This window comes from Panthera pardus, unplaced genomic scaffold (genome assembly GCF_024362965.1).
Source record: "Panthera pardus isolate Hobbes unplaced genomic scaffold, ASM2436296v1 HiC_scaffold_27, whole genome shotgun sequence".
In the NCBI taxonomy this organism is placed as follows: Eukaryota; Metazoa; Chordata; class Mammalia; order Carnivora; family Felidae; genus Panthera; species Panthera pardus.
In genome coordinates, this window is record NW_026526843.1 from 36613139 (window position 1) to 36638164 (window position 25026).

Below are 25026 nucleotides of genomic sequence, written 5' to 3' on the forward strand. Positions count from 1 at the left end.
ACAGAAAAGTCAGAAATCTATCAGACCCCTCCCTGAAAGTCCTATGTCTCCTTGGAACAGAGAGAGCTTTCAAACGTGGCTTCCTGAGTTTTCCAATTTGCTGGCGGGTGGATCTGGAGTGGGCATCCCGTCTGCACATCTGGCAGGGGCGCTTTCCAGATTTTCCTCATGACTCAGGATCAGTTTCTGACTGCTAGGCGGGGCAAAGGCTCCTGAAGTTTCTGCAAGGCACCTCCCCCTGTGAGCAGAGCTTGGTACAGCCCAAATAGTTTTCAGGTTAAGAAAGCCAGAATCTTTGTTCAGCCGCACTGACTGAACAGACTTGGTAGGGGTTACCTGGCCAAGAGCAGCGGCGGCAGCAGCAGCAGCAGCAGCAGCAGCAGCAGGGCTCCTGGGATAACTCAGGTGAGCAGCGAGGGCATTTGCAAACTCGCCCTGCAGTTTTATCTGCTGGATGACTTGGAGTCTTTTGAAAGAGGTGAAGAAACTTGAACTTTAGAGTTCATCGAACTCTGCAGCTACCATTTTCGGATTTGTCGGAATCGAGTAGGTGTGTGGGGGTGATTGTGGTTGCCTGGCGATGAGATTTTTCTGGTGATATCTGGTCAGTTGCGTGGGGGTGGGGGGTGTGCGTGTGTGCGCGCGCACGCGTGCGTGGTGTGGCGTGGTTTTCCTGATAAGGAAGAATAAACCTGGGAGAGAGGTGTGAGAGGGAGAAACCAGGCTGACCGTGCTTCCCTCTAGCTTCTGCTGACCCCCAGCTGTGGGCAAATTATTGAACTGCAGGCATGAGCTTGGATCTACACTATGCACAAAAGGTCTTTAAAAGCCCTTGGAAGTGGGGTGCACAGGCTGTGTGCTTTTGCAGCAGAGGGAGTGGCTATCCTGTCTGCACAGCCGGGGGTCCTCCTGCCCTGGTGACAGGTTGATCTTGGCTATTTCATTATCAGCCCGTGGCCGGCCTGGTTTTATTCTTCTCTGACTTTGGCTTTAGTTTAAACTTTGATTTGCAGCTAGGGGCTTAACTGGGCTCCTTGACCAGAGTGGGCTGAGAGGGCAGGGCAGAAAAACGAAAAGGTTCAGAGTATTGCAATTGCGATTGGTTCCGAGGCTTTGGAGCTTGAAGTTTGGTTAGAAACACATGGGGAAATTAAACAAATTCTAACATCCAGACAGTCACCTCTGGCTTCAGGATGACGCATTGTGATTTGTATTAATGTTTTATTGAAGGGTGGCTAATGTCTCATTTGCTAATCTTTGTTGTGAAAGTGAGGACGTTTTATGGTCTGGGGGAATTAAAAAAAAAGATTCTTTGGGTGGGTGGAGGGCGGACTGCTAATTAACTCTTTCTTTCCTCTGGCTGTTTGTGTGCACGAGCGTGTACGTGTGCGCGCAGCGCGCATGAATACTTGGAATTGGAATAGTATTCTTTAGTTATCCTTATAGAGTCCCTAGCAGGCTAGGGAAAAGTCTAAACACTTGTGTTGTCAGGAATAGGTTTAAAAAAGTCTTTCCACATCCTTGGGTGTTTCAGTTCCTAAATTAAAAGCAGAAAAAGTCTCTTTGTGACCCCCAAAGAGTATTTCTTTGATTAGCCTTGATTCGAAATCATCTCACCTTCTGACAATTTGTGCACAAAACTCCTAAGTGCATTCTTGTAAGAAGACAGGATTCTAAAAAGCAGGAGGTGTGTAAACTGTGTAACCTTGGGCCCGAGTTTTCACCTTCCTGTAAAAGCAAGTTGGGCAAAGTGATTTCTAAGAGTCCTTCCAGTGTAACATTCTACAAAAATTGGAATTCGATTCTCGCAAGGCTGTAAAATTAGACTTATAGGATGCGCTTTTTCATCCACGAGGGGGGAAAAGTGGGTAGCGGGGCAAGCCAGCCAAAAAGGAGGGGTGGAAGAGAGAGTGCGTACTGAATGACAGAGGGGCCATTTTATACTGGTCTTTTAAATGTCAGTGAGTGTCTTAGTTGAGGCAGGTGATCAAATCTCATTTTCCACTAAGGACAGAAAAGAGATGTAATTTGCTAACAATGAATGTTTTCTAATACTACTGCCATTTAGTGTCGGCAACATCTCTGTCCCTCAGTTTCCCCATGAGCACAACGGAAATACGATGGCTGCCCCGGGCGCCTCAGAGTGTTATTGGGGGAATCTAATGAAATTAAGCACTGTTTCAACAGTGAAAACAGCTCACATGCTTAATTTCATTAGATTCCCCCAATAGCACTCTGAGGCGCCCGGGGCAGCCATCGTATTTCCGTTGTGCTCATGGGGAAACTGAGGGACAGAGATGTTGCCGACACTAAATGGTGGCGTGTGGGACTTGATCCTGGATCTGCTGACTACTTGTTTGCCTTTTATGATTCTGAATTGTTTTGTATGTTTTGATAAAGTGTTTCCTCGATGGAATGAAAGGAAATTGTGCGCTCTTTTTTCTTTGAGTTTCTTTGAACCGTCTTCTCTCTCTGGATTGAGTACATGTGTCCTAAATAAAGGTGGATCAGAGGACTTGTATGGTCCCGTTCAGGCCCCGGGATGTCTGGCCGCCAATATGCATTTGATCAGCCGTATGTTCCCTGGTAGATGCGTGTCCATACATCTAGCTTGGTCACTAGCTAGGTCTTCCACATTCAGTTTGCTCTGCAAATTCCTAATCGCTATGATCTCCCATTTCACTTCAAGTACAGCACAAGGGGGGACACTGGGGCCGGTGGGGACGGGGGCAGCGGGGGGGGGGGACAGCAGGGGAAAAAAACAGCCAGGGATAACACCTCCAGAGCCATGCTCTCTCCCTCTCACCCCCTTAAATGCCCGCCCTTTCTCTCCCACTCACCCCAATCTAAAGCAGTTTGTAAACTGCAGACGGGATTTCCTCTATCAGAGAACGGTTCTCTTTAAGAGACTGAGGCAGATTTCAAGCTTTAGAGCCAAATCTGGTTTCCATGTGAAGGCTGACCCACAGGTGGAGAACAAGTGATTTTCTTCTTAAGAGGTTGCCCAGCTCCCCACGATTTCCAGGCCAGTGAGTAGCAAAAGCTCCTAGCTGCAGTCTTGTGTTCTACGTGGCAGGCTCCCTCGACTTCCCTTGGCGATTCCCAACTTTCCATCCTCTGGATCCACCCCTCCCACTTGCCTGTGTCCATACAGCCTTCTTCGTACTCCATCTCTAGGCAGTGGGTCCTAATTGAAATAGTACTGCCTAAGACCATTATCTCTATGCAAAACCCCACACTCTGCTTCACCCAACCACCCATGATACTACCCCCACCCCGGGACACCCAGGGTCCCTCATCTTAGACGACATGCACATTCCCTTTGTTAGCTAGAAGCTCCCTTTGGTTGATGCCTAAAGCCCTAGCTTTGATTCTGTTTACTGACTTTCTTAATATTCGGTCTTTAACCTAAAGGCCCTCTCGTCTTCACAGTTGGGTACAGCAAGATAACCAAGAAGGAGCATTCCCTTCCCCATTCTCCTAAGCTCTGACGGGGCGAGTTTATGTTTGTGACAAACCCAACTTACAAATTTCTGGGTTTCCAAAAGTTTTTTTCCCCCCAGACTTCACTAATGAACCCTCAGATGGGAAGGGTTCAGATTCTCCCATGATCATCAAACCGTGGAAATAAAGACCCTTTTCAATATCTACCATGGCAATAAATTCTAGGCAGAATGCCTCAGAGTTAGGTATCATGTTTTCTTTGGAGGGTTTTCCTCATTTGAGCTTAAAAAAAAAAAGTCCTGTCTTTAAGGAGGCAGTGACCAAAAGGAGCAGTGTGGTGTGATGGAAATCTGCACGCTAAATCAGGCATTACACAAACCCGGGTTTGAGTCAGCTTTGCCGGTTTCTAGCTGCCCCTTCTCTGAGCTGCCATTTCTGCAGATACAACATGAGGGGCACAGATAATATCTACTAAACATGGCTGCCATGAAGAGACCATGAGCCGAAATGCACATTTCAAATGATAAATTGCCATGCAAACGTTCATTGCCTACGTAAGACATCCATCCGTTCAACAGATATTTCCTGGACAATGGTTGTGTGCCCAGTTCTGTGCCAGCCAATGAGAGCACTTACAATGCGTGTCCTGCATTTATGGAGCCCCTTCTACTTATTCAAAATACTTTTACATTAACCATCTCATTAGGTACAGCCACAGTATAAGGAGGGCAGGATAGATAACCCCACTCCCCTGATGAGAATATTGAGGCACAAAGAAACCAAGGTCGCAGCAATGGAACACATTTCTCCTGTTACCTAGTCAGAAATGGGGATCAACTCTACTCTACAAGTCCAACGGGACTTGGGACTATAATTTTATTCTAATGAAAGCCTGTCAAATTGCAAGCTGATAGCCTGCTATTCCTTATTTACCCTGCACCCCCAAAATGCAGGTGCCCTCACCCAGAAGGCTTGACCTATCCACATCAACTGTATATGCTGCCTCTGAAAGAGTCTACGGGGATCATACTGGTTTTTCAAATCAAACCTGATTTTCCTTTCAATTGATGCTGCTTCTGTCTGGAGACGGGGCTCTCCTTATATAACAGGGATTTCTTTTGCAGGGTCCTGCCTGCCTCGTCATTTGGCTGAGTAGCAAGGGAGACTGTTGGGGGCAGAGGGCCTTCCCAAGAACAGGAAATAACCATTTATCCCAAATGTTCAAGGCCTCGGAGGTTCTGGCAAACTAAATACCCTAATTGCCCCAGACTATCCTCCATTTACAATCCCCAGCCTCTGGCGGTCCACCAAACCTTCCAGGGAAAGCAAGAGGCACAGTAGTGTTTGTTGTAAGTTCGAGCGCACGTGAAAATTAGGGTCCATTTGTAACAGACTCCAGAAAGGAGACTGGGCATACGTTCAGATTGGCTCTGATGCTGCTTAATGGAAAACTATTACTGATACTACTCATGATTTTAAATACAATGAGATACACTTCAATATTTAAAATATGTGAGCACACTTAAATCTGATGACTAAAGGCGTTTTGGTATTTTGCCGGGTCCCGTAGCCTTCAATGCGAAAAGCAATTGTCAATAAATAAGGCTATAAAAAAAAAAAAAAAACTATAGTTATTTTCAGCTTCTTATTGTTTGGACCCAGAGAAAAAGTAAGTTTGTCTATATGTATTGTCGTTTGCGAATAACATCGAATTCATTTTTTTTATGGTTTTCAAATAGGAAAACAGCTTTACCGGTAAGGCATCTCAATGTAATACTGAAAGGACATGAAATGAGGTAGTAGAGAAGTCTGATTAATATTTCACCTTTTATAAAATTGTGGCTTCCTCTTTATTAGCTGGATTTGGAGCTGTGGTACCTACACAGACACTCTTTAAAGTGCTAAGTAGGTTTTTTTTTCAAACTTTGTCCACTTTTCAGCAGATCCTCTGACCTTAATCAGATTTTCTTCTTTCCACCCTCATGTAATCATGAAATATAGATAAAATCTATTTTGTCCTTAAAATATATTTTTGAAATGATTGGCATCATGTAAATTTCACAACCCTCCTCTTATTAACCATTGAATGTCAAGAGAGAATCATTAAAATCATTACAAATCTGTCTTTGTGGATCAAGCAAAGGCATTGAGAACCCTATTATCACCCCAAAGCTATTTAAATCAAAGTTGCCTTTCAAATTATCCTCATAAAAACCAGTTGTTAGGGACATTTGAGCGTGGGGCACTCAGACATTGCTTGAAGAGCCCCTATATTAATTCTTTATTTAGCCATGTGAGATTTTTTTTTTTAAAGAAAAGAAAACAACAGTGTATTGCCATGGGATAAGAATCTATAGTCCATCAAATCAGTGTAATTGAATTTCAGAGTCCGCTTTTTAAGGCGGGCAAATGATTGCACGTTACACTTTGAAGAAGAAAGACACACACACAATCTTTCTATCTTTCCTTGTCTTTGGAGGCCATCTGCTGAGCTCTGTTGCTTGCATGAGCCTTCCTGGCCAGTAATAAAAAATGCAAAGCTCTTTAAATGATAAAAGGGAAGGAATTGTGTAAAGGGGCTCTTTAGAAGTGAAAGAGGCTGCTTCTCCCCACAAGCACAAAGTGTGTGGCCCTTCAGGGCGCCAAATTATTCTGAATATAGTAAAACAACTTTCTCCTTTTATTTTCAAATTTAGAATTGTCCTTTACTTTAAACTCCTCTCTGCCAACTAAAACGGAAAGTTGCCCTTTAAATTATAATGACTTACTTTTAACTAGCAATCTTAACATTTATTATCTATTTCTTGGATAATATTGTTACGGCTTATATTGTCCCATTTGGCAAATGAAGATACTGAGGCTCCAAAATGTTTTAGGCGCCCAAGCCAAAGCCCCATGCTAAGCTAATTGGTTGCAGAGTCTGGACCCTACTTTCTATAAAAATGTTCACTTTTCTTAAAGCCAGGCTCCAAGTGCCTAGCTCCAGGAATAAGTCCCTGGGATGACTACTGTTGGTCTAATCTCAGGTGATCTTTAACAGACGTAAGAATTTCTTTCTCCGATGACTACACTTTTTTCTCTTTGTAGACATAGCTCAGCACTATGGGTCCTCCTCTGAAGCTCTTCAAAAACCAGAAGTACCAGGAACTGAAGCAGGAATGTATCAAAGATGGAAGACTCTTCTGTGACCCAACCTTTCTGCCTGAGAACGATTCACTTTTCTACAACCGACTGCTTCCCGGGAAAGTGGTGTGGAAACGTCCCCAGGTAACTTGGTGGTTTTTGTTGTTGCTGTTTGTTGTTGTTGTTTTGTTTTTTGTTTTTTGTTTGTTGTTGTTGTTGTTGTTGTTGTTGTTGTTTTACTTTCTATCTCCTTCTTGATCTCTTTCATCATAACTCTGCCTGGTCCACTATTTCTCTTACACAGCCTACTATATGGAAAGCAATTTAGGAGACAGCTTTAAAATGCTAAGTTTTATGGATCTGTGTTTCTGGCTCCAGCTTGAGGAATGTTGAATTCCAGTCAAATTTGGTCAGATTTAGTTATTTTAAAGGAAATAAAAAAAATAAACAACAACAAATGCCACGCTTGCTTGCTTTCAGAACTTCACTTTAGTAAATGTCGTAACTCAAAAAGCAATTATACTCTTGTCTCTTTACCAAGTTACCTATCATAGCAACCTCAAGATAATCTCAGACCTGTGAGGACGAAAACTCCTTATGCGAGGAGCATAAATGAAATGAACTCTAACGAGGACAAGATGGAATTTGCACTGGGGGAAGGAGACTTCTTTGCTGCTCTTTGCATACCATCATCTAGATTCCCTCACAATTAGCGAAGTGGGATCTAAGTAGGAGTGTAGGTCTTTTACCATCTCTTAATAGTTACTATGGTTCTCTGTGGAACAGCTGTATATTTTGTCTCTAAAGTAAGTCTCAGGACCTCGTCGCAAGCCCTGCATGAGTGGGATCTCAATGTATGAAACCATAGGATGATGGAATCTGGAGAATGAATGGCAACCTTGCCCTCAATCTAAAGGGCATTATCACTGGAAGAAAGATATTACACCTGAGCCCCTTCCCAAAGTGGGTGACCCCAGAGATATAGGCCCCAGAGGGCTGTTATGAAATGCAGATTCTTGGGCCTTCACAATATCCCCAACAACGCTCTGATTCCATGCATTGACGTATCTTTTTGTGCACTCGAGGTTTGCTTTCTTCAGTAAGCAAGCCTTTTATCCGCAACTTTTTAGTTGCCATTTTCACAGCTTCAATTCCTAAATGGACTTCTCACAAGAGCTACTTCAGTTTATGTAGGTTGCCACCAGGTGGTGCCAAGATACATTGGTCACTTCAAGGCTCTTGTTTTTTCTATATGACTCAAAGGACATGTCTCAGTTTTTGCCCACCAAGTATGATAGCCATTGAGAGTGAGACTTGGAGAAGTTCTCTCCATCGGAAGGAAGACTACGCTCCTCTTGACTTTCTGTGCCTCCAGTGGTTGACACACCCCTGCAGATCACTGACCTGCAATAAAAATCTGGGAAACATGAGCAGAACTCACTAGCCACTAATTCGGTATGCAGAGAGGTAAGTTTTGTTTTGTTTCGTTTTCCAGAAATGCATGGAGAAAATAGAGCTGTGTTGCTGAAAGCCACTCTTATGAACAAATGATGATAATGAGGCGCACCTCTCGGTTTTGATGCTTGGATATGAAAGGAAGGAGATTGACGGGGCGGAAGTAGCACAAAGGGAGGCAGAAAATTGAAGGAGGTTTTCCGGGGGGGGGAGGTCTTTTTAAAATAGGACAGACTTGAACATATTTCTTGGCCAAGGAGGAAACAGTAAAGAAGAGGTTGAAGACACAGAAGCGAAAAGGAATGATTGATGAGGGACAGGTCCTGGAGGAGATAGGAGGAGACCCAATGGGCGGCAAAATCACAGGCCAACGTGAAGCCATTTCCCAGACGTGAACCAAGCTGACAGTGCTTCCTGTACTGGCCGGTCTTTAGGCACAGGTTTCCTCCTCTGTCTTGGCTCAGTCTTTTGTCCTGTGCTTTCTTCTTCCAAATTCTGTGGATTGAACCCTAGATGGATTAGCAAGGAAGAAAAGAACTTAATAACCATGGCAATAGTCCATCTTGCCTCTCCCCACTCCTTCCAGGGTGGGGGGATAGCAGAGAGAGAGGGTGAATTGGGATGGGAAAGAAAAAGGAATCAGCATCTATGTCATGCCTACTATGGGCCTAGAGACTGTGTTTGGAGTTTTCTGTACATTTTTTTTTCACCTCATCTTTATTTGTCATGGCTGGGCAAGGTTGGGTATCTCACATATTTCTTTAATGTAATTCTGTTTTTTTCTGGCTTGAAAAATAAAGGTAAATATGATGCCCATTTTATTGATGGGGAAACTGGGTTTCAGAGAGATGGTAATAATTTGCCTGGGGTCAGACCCCTGATACCCTGGGATTTTAATCCAGGTTTGACTGCAAAGCTGGTTTTCACACTACCATGCTGCTATTTCAGGGAGACAGGCTTGTTTGTGTCTCCTCTCTTGCTAAAATAGGTAGCTTCCAACCAGTCAATTAGCACATTCCTCCTCATTGGGTTGATGCCAATTAATTGACTAATATGATCAATTAACTGATCCATACTCTCCCTTTTGAGAGCACACTGTGTGTTTAGTCTTGAGCCCAAAGGGAGAGTCTTGAGAAACATTTATTGACCTACTCTGTTCAGCCTCTGGGCAATTTACAGACACAGCCTGGGGTGAGGCACTCCCATTCCAGCTGGAGAGATGGATATTGAGCTATCAAAGAGTTAAATAATAAATTAATGCCTGATATAAGACATGCTATTTTCAGGCATACAGACAGTAAATCCTATAGGGTTTTGAAGAAGGGGAAGATCCGCATAGATTGGAATGGTTGGGGAAGGGGCCTCTTGTGGGAAGTAAGGGAAAAACAAGGTTCTGGACCACCGTCTGAGTCTCCTCAAAAAGCTGTGGATTCCTTTCCAGCCAGAGTGGAGGCCAAGCCTGTGGTCAAGAACCACGTCAAAGTTCTCTGGCCTCCCATCAGGAAAGCTGAGAGACAGCCCTGGGCCTCTCCGAGTTGGCTCAGGAAGACCAGATGGGTCGTTGGCCTCACCCGCTTCATTGGCAAGGTTGAGATCCTGGTTTGCAGGGAAGCTTTCAGACATCTTGTCCCTTGGCATGCCACACAGCCTCATCCTCAACCAGGCTTTATTTTCTGAAGTCTTTAAAATGGAAGAAGCGTGATTAACCTGATAGTTTTCTGTTGCTTTCCTTTCCCATGCTGAAAAGCTTCTGCCTTTATCAGCCTTCATGCCTGCAAACTCCACTGCTAGTTGAACCAAAATGACTTCAGCCAAGTTCCCAGTATCCCAGGGTAGGATTGAGTTCCCCTTCTTCCCACTTGCCACTTCCTTGCCGTGTCCTAAGGAGCCACTTTAGATAGACAGGGCTTATGGGAATGTTTTGCAGTTATTCAGGGCCAGCTCATCTGCCTGTACCCTCCATAGAAAAATCCTTCTCCTTAACTCCTTCATTGGCCCAATGGCTGCAGCTATTGTCCTAGCTTCCTGGGGTACAACGGTATATTGCTTGAGACAAGTACTCCTGAACTTTCCTGCCCTTCTGGCGTGTCAACATATATAGTCTTAGTAAATTCTAAGTTTTACTGATTTATACTGACTTAGAGGCTTATACCGATCGCAAGGCTTCAGGTAAAATTTTGAGGCTGAAATCTGGCTGCCAAATTCCCATAAAAAATCTCTTCTCCAGCTCTCTCCAGCCACTCTCCCCTCCTATCCGCCTCTGGCTTTTTTCCTGACTGACTCATACCCAGCTACAATAGTGTCTTAGAGTCAGACACATCTAATCCCTGACTAAAGTGGAACAAGCCCTCATGGGGGTTTGCACAGCCAGCTGTGGGGGAAGTGAGGGCACCTGCACAAGATCTCCTGTCAGCTCTGGTAGAGTTTTGAGTTTGGTCTCTACTACCATTACCATTGCCTAGGTCCTTCCACTAGGAATACCCTCCCCAAGGGCCATTTCACTACCCTGGATGGGAGGAGGGTGATGAGGTTCTGGATAAAAGCCAAAGTGGTAGGAATGGAAGGGAAAGTTTGATGAAGGGAAGATATTAGAAGAATACACAGGCCTTGGTGATGGATTGCCTGTGAGGAAACAGTAAAGAGGAAATACTTTCCTCGGTGCTAATAGAAGTTTCCAGCTTCCCACTGAATGTGACACCTCTATACAGTAGTTTCGGCCTAGGCTGTTCAAAAATTTATTGTTCTTCCCAGAGATCATGTCCCCCAACCTGATTAGTCCTAATGTTTTCCACTGTTGACACAGTTGAAGAGAGTTGAATCGGCCCATTCTCTTTACTGTTTACTTTACTTTCCTGTTTATTTTAAATTCCCCGTTTTAACAGCTTTATCAAAGTACAATTTATATGCTATAAAATTTACCTGCTTTAATTGTATGATGCAATGACTTTTAGTAAACTCACAAAGTTGTGAAGACATCACCACAATCCAGTTTTAGCACAGACACATCATCCCAATAAGACCCTTCGTACACATTTGCAATGAGCCAACTTCCCCCCCTCCATTAAAGGTAGTCAATAATCTCCTTTTAGTTTCTGTCTAGATTCACCCAATTCTAGACATTTGACTTAAGACAGAATCATAAAAGTAGCTGGTTTCTCTGACTTTGCATAACATTTTCAAGGGTCATTCATGTGGCAGCAGGTAATCAATTTGTCCCTTCTGTGGCTGCACAGAATTCCATTGCACGGATATGTGAATTCTTCCCAATAAAGCAGTTTGAGATTTATATCTGGAGTCTTCTACCAGAACTATGAAGGTTCAAGTAAGAAGATGACTAGGCAGTGACTTGGTTGCGTAGGTTGGAAGTGAAAGGTAGGCTGAAGATCTTAATTCTCAGACTTCATATTGAATTTCCCTCAGAGGGGTTAGGAAGGAAGTGAATATTTTACTGACGACAAAATCTTCACACAAAAGTAAAATTCTCCAGCAGGTAAAGTGGACTCCTTGAGAGCCTCGTCCAACATTGGTCCCCAAGTCCAGGTCTACCTACAAATGCCCCGCTTGGAGATGGTTCTTCAGTTTTCTACGGCAGCCCTGAGCCTTCTACAACCACTTAGAGTGCTGGACTTTAGTCATAATGTATCGACTGCAGGGCCAGCCTCACTTGTAGGTGTCCATGCCCCCATCCCATCAGTACTCCAAGACTTCATGGAGTACTCTGGAAAACGCCTCCACTTTTCTGGCTGCTGGTTTTCTAGGCATCCTTTCATTTTGCTGTGGTTCTTGAGGTTTGCCTGGGACATCAATTTTCACCTGTGTAAAAAAATTGCAAAAGATGTGGATGCTGTGGGTGCAAAGGGAGTCACATAGAATGATGTGTGTAGGGCTCCAAGGCTTGTAATTGTATGCCTCCCTTCCCCCAATCTTCCAGAGGTCTATGTGAAGGGACATGAGCTGAGAGCAATGGGAAGTTCTCTCAGGGCTCAGCTAAGAGAACATATTTCCTGGAGAAGCTGTTTTGCTTATGGAAGGCTTTGGCGCAGGGATGGGGATAGGCAGAGACCATTCCTGGCTTTACTCTTGGTGTCCAACTTCCTAGTTGTGTGTGTTTCCCCTAAGAAATTATTTTGCCTTGACAAACAGCCCAGTTCAAGGATCACAGCAACTGTGCCAACACAGCTGGGAGCCATTAGGGGCCCAGCATCTCCCCTCCCTCTCAAGCCACCCAAATATGTGAATATGTGAGCCGTGACCTCTCCCCAACTCCATTCCTTACCACTCTAGCAGAGCTCAGGCTGAAATGTCCCATCTGTACTCTATATCTGTGCTCTGAGCTACAGAAAATTTTCTCCAGCCTTACTTCCCTACTCCCAACAGGAAGACACCCTGTTGTCCAAAACTATGGGAAAAGTCAATCAGCAGCCACTTCATTATTTTCAAGTGTGTCGCCAAAAAGTCCATTTGGCTCTTTGACTTGCAGTGGCTTGTTACCCTTTACCCTTTTTACCTCTTTAGCCCCTTTCTAGTCTCTGGCTTCCTTAAAAAGGTAGAGGATGTGGCATAATAAAGATTTTCACCCATGTTTCATATCACGGTGCTGACACACATAAGAGATTGGTTCACATTTAGTTGATTAAATTGAAGAGTTTAAAGCCCGTTGGTGATATTTAGCCTGGAACCAAAAGCTAAGATATAACTTAAGCAAGTCTTCCAAAACAACAAAGAGCTTTTAGGTGAGCGTTAAGGAAAGAGGCATGAAACACTGGGATGGATGACTGATACAGGTGGTTGCAGCTCTGTCCCTGAAGAGCTGCACAACATTACCTTTTTTGTGGTGGACATCCATTAACCTAAAGGCAAATGGATGGGCCAGCTGAGGTCTTGAGTTTCCTTCTCAAATTATACGTGCTTTCGAAGAACCTAAAACTTTAATCCTAGGTCTCCTACTAAACTAGCTGCACACCCGGTGGGGAGCAAGTTGCTGCCTTTCTCTGAGCCTGTTTTCTCCTTTGTAAAATAAGCAAATTGAATAAATAGTCCCTAAAATTTCTTCCAGCTCTGACAGTCTATGGCCTGTTAATTTATCAGGTTTTAAAACCCATTGTTAAATGGCTATCCATCATGTATGAACAGTGGGGAAGTAAAACATGGGCCAGTTTATAAGAGGAAATAGAAGATACAGAATCTTGGGCCCAAATGTATATTCTTTTGTGATTACATACAGCTACACACACACACACACACACACACATACACACACACACAATGACCACACTCAGCTTAGATCTATAGGAGAATAATTACCCAGTTCCTCAATTTGAGTTCTGTTTACATGTATTTGTTCATCTACGTGACCCTTTAGATCTTGAATGAAAGTTGGCATGCCAAAAGTGTTGGCTGAGCCTGGATCCCTGCTGTGAAATGAGAGCCTTATGGAAACCCAAGACACTGTAATGTAACTCCAACCACTAATAACTTTACATAAAACCAGCAAATCATTTGCCTTAATAATCTAAAAGGACACTTTTCCTTATGTCAGTGTTCACTTGATTGTTTTTCCATGCTAAGCAACAATTCTATGTGTCATCTAAACTCAAGAAATCATTGGATAACTTGACGTCTTGCTCCAAATCAAATGGTAACACTTGACCCACAAAACAAAACTGTGTTTAGTTTCATCTTAGAAAGGGCAAAGAGACAATTAGGAGAGAAAGAGTATCAGGGCCTAATTCACCCAACACACCTGCTTTATTCTCAATAAGTGAAAAAACAGGCAACCTCCACCCCATAAAAAAATATTAAGATAGAAGTCTTCTAAGACAAAAAAGTAATGATGAGACACTAGGTATGCATCTAAAAAAAAAAGTGACCAGAAAATCCAAAACTGAAAACCCACCTAACCCTCTCCTTTTGGCAGAGGGATGCCCAATTAATCTTCAGTTTGGATTTGTCCCTGCCTAGAATGCTTATTCCTTTCCAGAGTTATTTTGGCTTTTAAAGAATATATGGAATGTTTCATTCTGTAGACCAGACCCTTCATCAAGGAGAATTATGTCCATTTAAAAAAGAGGTTTGAGAAGCAGAAAAATATAGCTGTCTCTATTTAATAAATTTTAAAAGGATGTATGTCTAGATTTTCTTTCCATTTGAGACGAGGATTTATTTCTGCTGGGTAAGCAGAATGTCAAGGTACCGGCCAACGGCCTCCTCCACGAAGCTTTCTCCAGCTACTCAAGACTTCATTGGTATTTCCTGCCTTTGAACTCTGCAAGTGCTGATTCTCTGAGTCACACAATCATGTCTTCAATTATACGATGTTATGTATGCGGCTATGCCTTTGTCTCTGCTGGTCTCTCTATTCATTATGCCTCCATACCTCTCCCTTGTCCAACTACCTAACGCTAGGCATCCCCAAAGCTTCATCTCGAATGAACCACTGCTATTCAATCTATTCTGTTTACCACCAGGGAAGCATTGGGGATCTTTCCTTTAGACACTGATTATACTTTGCAGATAATTCCGATGTGCCCTCAGACGTTGTGTTGTAGTTGTCGTGTTTGGGTCTCATTTTTCCACTCACAGTGGGAAAGGCACAGCTGTTGACATGTTGGGGAAAGAGACACACACACACCCCAAACAAATGTTTCCCCCACTCTGTCTAGCTTCCCTCAGAACATCCTCACAGGAACACTCCAGCAGACGCTCTTTTCCCACAGACGTGGAAAAATCTAGTTGCCATGGAGACTGCTGTCGCCTTCGCTTTACGTTGGGAGAGGGCTTTCTGTGTAAGGTCTCGTAATTCATTTTCCCAGAGAGGGAGAACAGGTGCTTCAGGAAATTTCATCCTGACAAATGGGAGCAGAATGCAATGTGCTAATCTCTAGTTCCATTCAGAAGCTCCCTGCTAGAGTGAAAACTCTTCCAAATTTCAATGCTAGCTCTGAGGGTCCCGGCCAGCACATCTCAACCTGTCTCCACGTGTCCCCTCCTCCCATTTCTCCTGTTATTCCCCACATAACCCTTTTCCTGTGGCTAGATGATCTGCTTTGGACTTTTCCTCACCACGCCTAGTCCCGTGCCAACCTTCCCTTTATCCCACTTATGGAAATTCTAGTCACTATCTTTAACCCAAGCTCTTCTTTGAAGTCTGTCCTGCCTCCCTCAGCTCACATTGACCCTCGGGAAACCCTTTCCACATTCTCAGAACCAATGATTGTATTCACAGGACATCTGTGATGACCCCCGTCTGATTGTGGGCAACATCAGCAACCACCAGCTAATCCAAGGGAGACTGGGGCACAAGCCGATGGTCTCTGCGTTTTCCTGTTTGGCTGTTCAGGAGTCTCACTGGACAAAGGTATCCCCCCTCTTGTGAGACTTCACTCAGTTTCCACCTTCTTGTCTTCTTTAGTAATTTGGGGAAACATCAGGTCATAAGTTTTTTAGATTGTTCAATTCCTGAAGTCGAAGATATTAACTACATGACTTCTCTCCATTTATTACTAGGGTTTTTTATAAATACAGAAAATTGAACAAATTTTGCAGTGACTGCCTCTATACTCACCTAGATTCTTACCATTAAAATTGCTCTATTGGTTTTGTCATACAAGAGTTGATCTTTTGTCACTGGCAGTACTTTGACTTAGTAGCTCTGCACACTTGTCTTCTCTGTACCAAATGGAGTTATAGAGTACCAGCAGGGGCCAGGAGATCACAGATATGGGTAACAGAAAAGACAAGAAAGATGAAAATAGTTCCTTGAAACAGTTCTAATAAATTATCGAATACAAAAATTCCTTTGGCATTTAGGTAGAGTTGAAGACAGTGGAGTGTTGACTTGATTTTTCTTCAAAAAAATAATTTTAGAAGAGTAATTTGTAATTGCATATAAAAAGGAGAATTTCCTAAAGATAATTTTATTCAAGGTGTGAATGAAATCTGTATTCGATAGAATCTGCATGAAGTCTCTAGGATGGGCCTTTAAACACTGGGCCTTGTAGTTTCATTGATTTTGTCTTTTAGGTGGTTAAACATGCCACCGTGAATATGTTTGTGCGGACAGTATCTCATGATCGAGTTTGAGATTATCTATGGGAAACAATTCAACCCCTACCTGGCTCCCCCCAGTTATCCTGTGTGCATTCAGGCATGGTAACGCTATCCTCGGCAAAACTGAACCAGGGAAGCGAAAGCTGTGGGAAAAAATGCCCAACCTTGGACCTCCCAACCTAGACCCAAACCCAATGTATTTGATGTGCTTCCTGTTGCCATCCATATACATTTGCCAGAAGTCAACTGCAATCTCAGTTGTTGGATATCGTGTGGTGAATAAGAGCTGTATGAATGTTTTTATGTTTCCAGACAATTCCCAACCATAAGGAGCAGGAATGGGACCCTCGGAAACTAGATAAATATGCTGGAATATTTCGCTTTCGTTTCTGGCATTTCGGAGAATGGACTGAGGTGGTGATTGATGACCTGTTGCCCACCATCAATGGGGATCTGGTTTTCTCCTTCTCCACTTCCATGAATGAGTTTTGGAATGCTCTACTGGAAAAGGCTTATGCAAAGTAAGGAGGGGGTTGACCACTCAGGGCACACGAGGAGAGGAACGCCACATTTGTCCTTGGGAGCTCATGCTCTGCCAGCCCGGCCCCTGAGTTTACACTGGGCAGGACATCAGTCAGATCCAGGGCATTGCTTTGGGCATGGGACTGGTTCTCAGAAATCCTGGATGATAGACAAATGAGCTGTGCTGGTTTCCATTAAAAACCCTCCCTGCTCCTAGGTGCCCCTTCTTGCGGCTAATCTGCAGATCAGATGGCATTGTAGCCTCAAATTCTCTCTTTCTCTAATATTTACCTGGAGAAAGAAGTTTCTTCATGGACTGTCCTTGTTCAACCCAGCCTAAGCCTAGAAATCGCTGCCTATAATCTCAAAATACCTCTCATTTTCATACCTAGAGAAAAGCCAGCTGGTAAAGGCTGGCTGGGCAGGGACTGTTCTAATTCTTGGGAACAAGATACCCTTCACGTGGAAAAGTAAATTTACAAAGATAACCTTGCGTATTTGCCCCCAGGCTGCTTGGTTGTTATGAAGCCCTCGATGGTCTGACCACCACTGATATCATTGTGGACTTTACTGGCACGTTGGCCGAAACTGTTGACATGCAGAAGGGAAGATACACTGAGCTTGTTGAGGAGAAGTATAAGCTGTTTGGGGAACTTTACAAAACATTTACCAAAGGAGGACTGATCTGTTGCTCCATTGAGGTTTGTTGTCACCCCAAAACAACCATTCTTTGCTCACTCTACAAAACTGACTAGGGAATGTCACCCTTACCCCAGAGACTCAGGAAAAGACATTGCAGAACTCAGAAAATTAACAGTACACTTTGAGTCCTGGAGCAGAGACCGTACAGCTTTAACCTTTTATGCTTTTGCACCGGCCATCCCACTGGGGGGCCAATGCAGCTTCTGCGCTGGTGTAAATAGCCTCTGCTAAATTCTTCCTTCTGCCTCTGCCCCTGCATGTGAGGTTATAGCTGTTTGCTCATGGAGTAAACCAGCCCCACCAAAATTTAAAGCTGCTCATGTCAATGTACCACTGTGGGTACTTTCAATCTGAATTGTTTAACTGAGTTGTTATATTAAATTCTGTGTTTCCTTTCTTTCACTTGCTTTGTGCCAAGTCAAGATATCTGGATAAAATTTCTATCCACATAGGGAGAACTAGCTTTAACTCCGCTGGGGTAAACCAATCAAGGAAGAGGAGGAGCCAGGCCTTGGGTCTCCCAATTCTTGTGGCCTTATGTGTCTTTCTTGGCTCTCAGTCTCCCAATCAGGAGGAACAAGAAGTTGAAACTGACTGGGGCCTACTGAAGGGCCATACCTACACCATGACTGACATTCGTAAGATCCGTCTTGGGGAGAGACTGGTGGAAGTCTTCAGTACTGAGAAACTGTATATGGTTCGCCTGAGGAACCCCTTGGGACGGCAGGAATGGAGCGGCCCCTGGAGTGAAATGTGAGTGACATTTCCCTTGGACTGCCACATCTCCAAAGCCCTATAGTTTGTCCTTGCGCCCCATCCCTCCATACTGCTAGTGTGCTGTCAATGCTTAGTGACATTTGTGGGGTCTGTGACCCAGCCGGAGGTGAAATAAAGCAGGTCCGATCCTCATGCATTCTGGTCCATTAGCATCCTGTTTACTGTACGAAGTCAATGGCAAAAATGATGGCTTATCCCTTTGCTCATTTGCCTCTAGCTCTGAAGAGTGGCAGCAACTGACTGTGGCCGATCGCAAGAACCTGGGGCTTGTTATGTCTGATGATGGAGAGTTTTGGTGAGGAGGGGTTTTCTGTGCTAAGGGAATTGGGTCTCCACATGGAACTACAAGGGGAGGTATTAAGTACCATCTTCTTTTCTTTTCTGCCTTCCTTCCATTCAGGATGAGCCTGGAGGACTTCTGCCGCAACTTTCATGAGCTGAATGTCTGCCGCAATGTGAACAACCCTATTTTTGGCCGCAAGGCGCTGGAATCGGTGGTGGGATGCTGGACTGTGGATGATGATCCCCTGATGAACCGGTCAGGAGGCTGCTATAACAACCGTGATACCTTCCTGCAGAATCCCCAGGTGTGAATCCATTTTTTTTTTTTTTTCATTTGCCTCCAACTTAGCAAGGCAATAGGAACTCAGGTCTCACCTCGGAGTATTTCTTTGACATGAATTCTTCAATTTGCAGCAACATTATTCAATCTGAGCAGTCTCCTCTGGCTGCCGCTCTCCTGGCCGTACTGCTTAGTATGGATTTTTGTGATTGTCCCTCATTGGACACAAAGGATCTGCTCCCGGACGCTTTCTCAATTCTTTTTCATTTCCTTATTGCGCAACTGTTCTCTTGGGGGTGGATTTACTATACGTGTCTTCTTTCTCATGCAGTGATTCTTCTGAATGCCATCGTTATATTTCCCTTTTCTCAGCCAGAACCTGGTCATTTTTTCCCAGGATTTGAATCACTACCCTGTCAGTGAGGCCATCCCATCAATCTTCAGTTACAATGCTCTTCCAGAGGATACGTTAGGAGTCAAGCCCAGGCACGCCCCAAAGCAAAAAATCCTAACATCCGAAGCCTGAATCTATAGTAATCTTGATGGTTTTACCCCATAATGTGCTGAAGAGGTAACCCACAGGAGACAAGAATTCTGACTGTATTGCCACCTTACATGGGTGTGTCTTTTCTTTCCATGGGCCTCATTGGCCACGCAATTTGAAGAACACTAGGTTAATAGACTGATTTACTTAACTCATATATTTTCCCCATTCCTTTCATCTTGATTGTCCTTAAAGAAAAGAAAGCTCCCATTACCCTCTACCTCATCTCCATGTACAACCCCGGAGATGTTTCAAATATCGGGCACATATAGCAAGCTGGAGAAATGGGCTTTCGGCTTCACTCTTAACTGTCTGCACAGTGCACAGGATTGATCTTTAGGGTCCTTGTGAGCCTATGGCTCTGAATTTATTTTCTGTTTCTTGTGAAAGGGAGGGAGCAACAAGATCTGAGTGGGAGATAGACAGAGGCAGAAAGAAACACCAAGACAGCGACAGAGTGAACATCCAAATGCCTTTTAATTTTACTTCCCAATGGCACCATGGGTCCGTCAGATGAGGTTTCAAAGTCTCTAGCACAGGTCTGCAGCCTTCCCTGGAGAGGTGGTTGCAAAGCATCACCTCTCTAAGGGAGTGGATCCAGCCCCTCCACAAGCCACACATCTGGGCTAGCTATAGGAGGCTAGCTGAAGGGAGTGGCTATAGTGTCAGGTTAAGTCACACAAAAGTGCTTTTTGCCTTTATAGATTCTGGAACTTTCCTGTGTGCAGTTTTTAAAAGCAAAGGGCAAAACAAAACAAAACAAAACAAAACAAAAAAACCCTAAGATCTTACCGAGAACTTATCAAAACAAAGCATACCTTCTTTGGCATCAAAGATCTAGGCATGAAGTTGTCTCTCATGCTGAATGTCATAGGGAGGACCAAAGATATGACCTACACTTAGCACATCTATGGATTATCCAAGGCCTCATTGTCTGGTCAATGGCAAAGTCCAGAAAATCATGCAAGTCTCGACTTCTTGGTGTTGTTTTCTTCCCTGAAATCTGAGCCGGCTCATCTGAAATGAAAGTGCTAACTAAGCTCCTTGGTGGCCTCTTTCCTTTAGTACATCTTTACTGTGCCCGAGGATGGGCACAAGGTCATCATGTCACTGCAGCAGAAGGACCTGCGTACTTACCGCCGCATGGGAAGACCTGACAACTACATCATTGGCTTTGAGCTCTTCAAGGTAAGAATGGGCATTAGGAGCAGAGTGAATAATGGCAACCAGAGTCGAAATTAGGATGGCCTGTAGTTAGGGGACTGAAGGTAGGTCCAAGGATAAGGAAAGCAGAGGACCTAGGATCTCCTAACACAAACACTGTGATCTGAGCAGAATGGAGCCTTTCATCCCGTTTCATTTCCAGGTGGAAATGAACCGCAAATTCCGCCTCCACCATCTGTACATCCAGGAGCGTGCTGGGACTTCCACCTATATCGACACTCGCACTGTGTTTCTGAGCAAGTACCTGAAGAAAGGCAACTATGTGCTTGTCCCCACCATGTTCCAACATGGCCGCACCAGCGAGTTTCTCCTGAGAATCTTCTCTGAAGTGCCCGTCCAGCTCAGGTTCAGCTTCCTCGGCCAGCCCTGCAAACTCCTATTTTCTGCTTTACCTCCAATCCTAACCTCCTTGACCCTGCTCCTCCTGTACAGACACACAAAAGGACAAGTTGTTCATGTCAGACTTCACTGAAATGATGGCGGTAGAAATATTTCTCAAAATGATTATTTTCATAACCATGAAAAATTCCTTAGGAGAGGTCTGAGCTTCAAAGCTCTGAGCTACCATTTAAGGGGAACGGGCCTCTAACCTAAGCTTTTCCACTTATATCTTATCTTCCGTTCTCCGGCTGACTCTATTTTCTCTTGAACAGCTGGCACTCCTCACTGCTCCTGTGCTGTGTTCCGAGTGCTGGGTCACCAAAGCTACCTTTTCACCCCAGCCATGCCTACTCTGATCTTTATCTGCTGGTCCTTAAAGCGAGGGGAAAGCAAAACAGACTCATAAAATATAAGCTATGCCTGAGGAGGAATGGGCTAGGTCACTCAGCATTCCATGCCTTTCAGCAACAATGTCTGCTTTGGCAGGCCTGTCTCCTCATCTGAGGGCCTTCATCATCAGTGATGTATCTTCTTTTTGATGTTCCAGGGAACTGACTCTGGACATGCCCAAGATGTCTTGCTGGAACCTGGCTCGTGGCTACCCGAAGGTGGTTACCCAGATCACTGTTCACAGCGCTGAGGGCCTGGAGAAGAAGTATGCCAATGAAAGTAAGAACGGCAGAGGTGTCTGGGGAAGCAAACTTCGGTTTCATTTATTGCATGCATGGCTAGAAAAGATGGTCACAAATGATTCTCTCCAGCGGTATTCAGTCTAGAGAAGTCCGGAGGGCTGTCAACCTTGACAGAGAAAGGGATGTAAACTTCTTTGGGCAAGGTCTACACAATGCTCCCTTTCATAAAGTATGGAAAAGAAAAGGGAATCAGGAGCAAAAGTTCTAGGTCATTCTGATACCCAGATGCTATGCTACAAGTCCTAGTGAAATACTTTCTTGACTACCTAGAAAGAAAACTTTAACGACTCTGTTAAAAAGCAACTGCCACTTTTTCCAGCTGTAAATCCATATTTGATCATCAAGTGTGGAAAGGAGGAAGTCCGTTCTCCTGTCCAAAAGAATACTGTTCATGCCATTTTTGACACCCAGGCCATTTTCTACAGAAGGACCACTGACATTCCTATTATAGTGCAGGTAAGAATGTGAACGGGCCCTGCCTCCCCCCCCCCCCCAGGATGGCACACATTCCGTACAGGATTCTAGATTATCCCCAGTGCCTCAACTATCTAGGATACAGAGCGAGGGTTATCCTCACTTCCTTGTGGGCAGAAGTCCACATGCTCACAGATACACATGTCGACAGGCACTTTAAAATCCCACGAGCACCATATGCCAGTTCAGATGACCCTTATCCTGATCAGGGATAGGTCAGGATGGACCGCTACGGTTTGGCTGTTTTTCTGACTTGATGCTTCTGTCCGTCCGCCTTTACATAGCCGTCTCCTAGCTCGAGGTGTCCCTTGAGCCCTGCTGGCTGGCTTTTCATCTCTACTCTGTGCAGTATCTTCCTGTCAGCCAGAGACATATCGGGAAAGATAGTCTCTTGGTTTTAAAACAGGCCTTTTCAAGTTCTGCACTGGGTTCTAGGTGCCACGGGGCAAAGTCCAGTCTCGCAGAGGGTGGCTCATATTCACTCTTTCAAATCGTCTCTCCAGGTGTGGAACAGCCGAAAATTCTGTGATCAGTTCCTGGGGCAGGTTACTCTAGATGCTGACCCCAGTGACTGCCGTGATCTGAAGTCTCTGTACCTGCGCAAGAAAGGCGGTCCGACTGCCAAAGTCAAGCAGGGCCACATCAGCTTCAAGGTTATTTCCAGCGATGATCTCACTGAGCTCTAAATCTTCAGCTCTAGCGAATCCTGACAGAGCTGTCCATCCTTTTCTTTTCTGTCAGATGCCAGGTCTTACCTAATTCATAATCCTTTGAAAGAAAGAAACTCACAGTAACTAACTTTTCCTTTCTTCTGATAAGTTCCCCATACCTCCCAATCCAAGTAGCATCAGTAGCTACATAACCTATATACCTCCAGCAGCTGGACAGGGGGAGGTGACAGTTCTATGTGGAGGTCATACAGATGTTTTCCAACAAAAGATCTCCGGGGCTTCCGGGGGTGAAATTCAAGCAGGACAACAAGAGCCTGAATACCCTACAGATGTCTTCGCTGCTTTCCGGTGCCCAGCGTTATCTTCCCTGTAGGGCGTGTTGAGGAAGGAAGGAGGGGTGGTCAAGGCCAAGCCGGTCTAGCCTGACATCCCAGCTCCTGACTGAACACTACAGACCTCCCAGCAGCATCCGACCCAGCGGCCAGCACCCGCTTTTAAGTCCCCAGCCTTTATCACCATGAACACCATTGCCACCTCCGTCACCACCTCCGGAAAGTGTAGTCCTGCCCTCACCCAAGTCACCCCCCCCGCAGTAGGTTTGACCTTCATGTTGAGGAAGCTTCCTAGGTGCTTAATGACGAGCTGGAGTTGAGTGAGGCCTAGATAGCGGGCAGGGCCTGAGCTCCAGCTCAGTGGAAGCCAGCTGTGTGCCACCAGAGGGAAAAGTGGAAGAAGCTGCAGTGGGAGACGAAGCCTCGGTCCCCCACCCATCCACACACACCTACACTCACACACGCGCACGTAGGCGCGCACGAACTACCGTTCAGGCAGTCAGTGGGCACGAGGAAGGACAAAGCAGTACCACACGCTCCCGAAAGGATGAGAAAACCCACCCGGGCATAGGATAGCCAGTTTGGGGCCCCTGACTGCAATGTGAAATCTCCTGCTGCTGCTAGGTTTACAAACAAGCCTGTTGTCCTGTGCCTCCTAATATCATTGGTACTGAAGACCCCATCTGGGGGCTTGAGATTCTGGGTCCCATCCCAGGCCCCTCAGGCGTTTCTTTCATTTGGGAAGCTTCCCTCCCCGGGGGCATTTGTTTGCCCTCTTGTTTTTCAGTGTTTCTACAGAATTCTTTCTAGGGTCATTCTGAACTGTTCTTCCCCCCCCATCTCATCTATCAACGTTCTACCCCTCCTTCAAGGTCCAGCATAAATGCCACCTCCTCCACGAAGCCTTCCCTAACTCCTCCCAACCCCCACCTCTGACAATATTTCAACGCTTCCGCAATGATGAAGAAAAAACATAGCTGTAGTACTTAGTCTAGTCCAGCACGCATTCATTTAAAAATATATTTTGTAGGTTTTTTTTTTTTTTTTTTTTTTTTTTTTTTTTAGTTCACTGATTTCCTACCATGTTTTTCAGTCTGTGTAACTTCTGCAGTGCCTTCACCACACTGCCTTACATAATCCAAAACCACAATAAAGTTCACATTCAATAAACCGACCAGTCTTGGCTTGATTCGATGGGATGGGAAAGATGGCAAGAGTGACCATCTCTTGAGACTTGTTTTGGAGCCGCTAGAATTGGGAGTGGGGAGAGGGGAGTTTGTGCAGAGGCCTTAGCCACGTTCTGATGGTACAGTCCTTTATCCAGGTGGGGGACCGGGAGGTTGGGAGAAGAGAATGGAGAGGGGCCCTCTTCTAGTCCACATTCAGGGATATTTGAGTGGTATTGGGGGGTTACACGATTTTGAAGCCCCTACAAGATCGAACCCAAGGCCAAAGCCACAGTGGCCATATCTTTCAAGGACAGACCTCCCCACAGGACAAAATAGCAAAGCCTTCCTCCCCGCATCTCCTTTAGAGCCAAATGGATGTGAAGACATCACTCACTTGCTTCCACCCTCAATATCTCATCTGCCCATCTGGAGGGGGGTGGTACACGGAAGCTCCCTTTTTTCTTTATCTCTGCCTCTTGACAGGCAAGGACACCTAGGCAGGGGAGGGGTCTGCAAGCTCAGCAGAACAGTCCTTAACCCGTCGCTACAGCACTAGCCCAGAACACAGTAGAGACGAACTTTTAAATACGGGTATTCAGATGCGGTAGAGCTTTGTCAGAAATGAGCTGTACTGTACGAGTAATGTAATAGTTCTCTATGGTCAACAGATGGCACTATGATATTGCAATTAAGCTCAAAGAAGCTATTACATTTTTTTTTTCAGAATGAGCATGTTTTTCCCCTAACTAAAATGTAGAACAGAAAAGGAACCAACACTTTTTGATTTTTTGCGATGTGTCAGGCTCCATGCCCAGTGCTCTGTATTCTTCACATCTCATTTTAATGCCCATGACAACTATACTGAAGTGCTGTTGTTATTCCCGTTTTGTTTGTTTGTTTTCAAA

General features: G+C 44.8%; 1 protein-coding gene across 1 annotated transcript; it reads left to right on the plus strand.

The window, feature by feature from the left end:
* The first annotated feature begins 357 nt into the window (after window positions 1-357).
* CAPN6 (calpain 6) lies at window positions 358-24122 on the plus strand. The gene is made up of 13 exons (XM_019426874.2): window positions 358-405; window positions 6532-6711; window positions 15248-15379; window positions 16384-16592; window positions 17102-17294; window positions 17855-18048; window positions 18290-18367; window positions 18473-18659; window positions 20244-20366; window positions 20545-20747; window positions 21331-21452; window positions 21795-21931; window positions 22453-24122. Exons 2-13 carry the CDS (start codon window positions 6547-6549, stop codon window positions 22633-22635), a joined length of 1926 nt encoding a protein of 641 aa, XP_019282419.1. The 5' UTR covers window positions 358-405; window positions 6532-6546; the 3' UTR covers window positions 22636-24122.
* The last annotated feature ends 904 nt before the right edge of the window (window positions 24123-25026 follow it).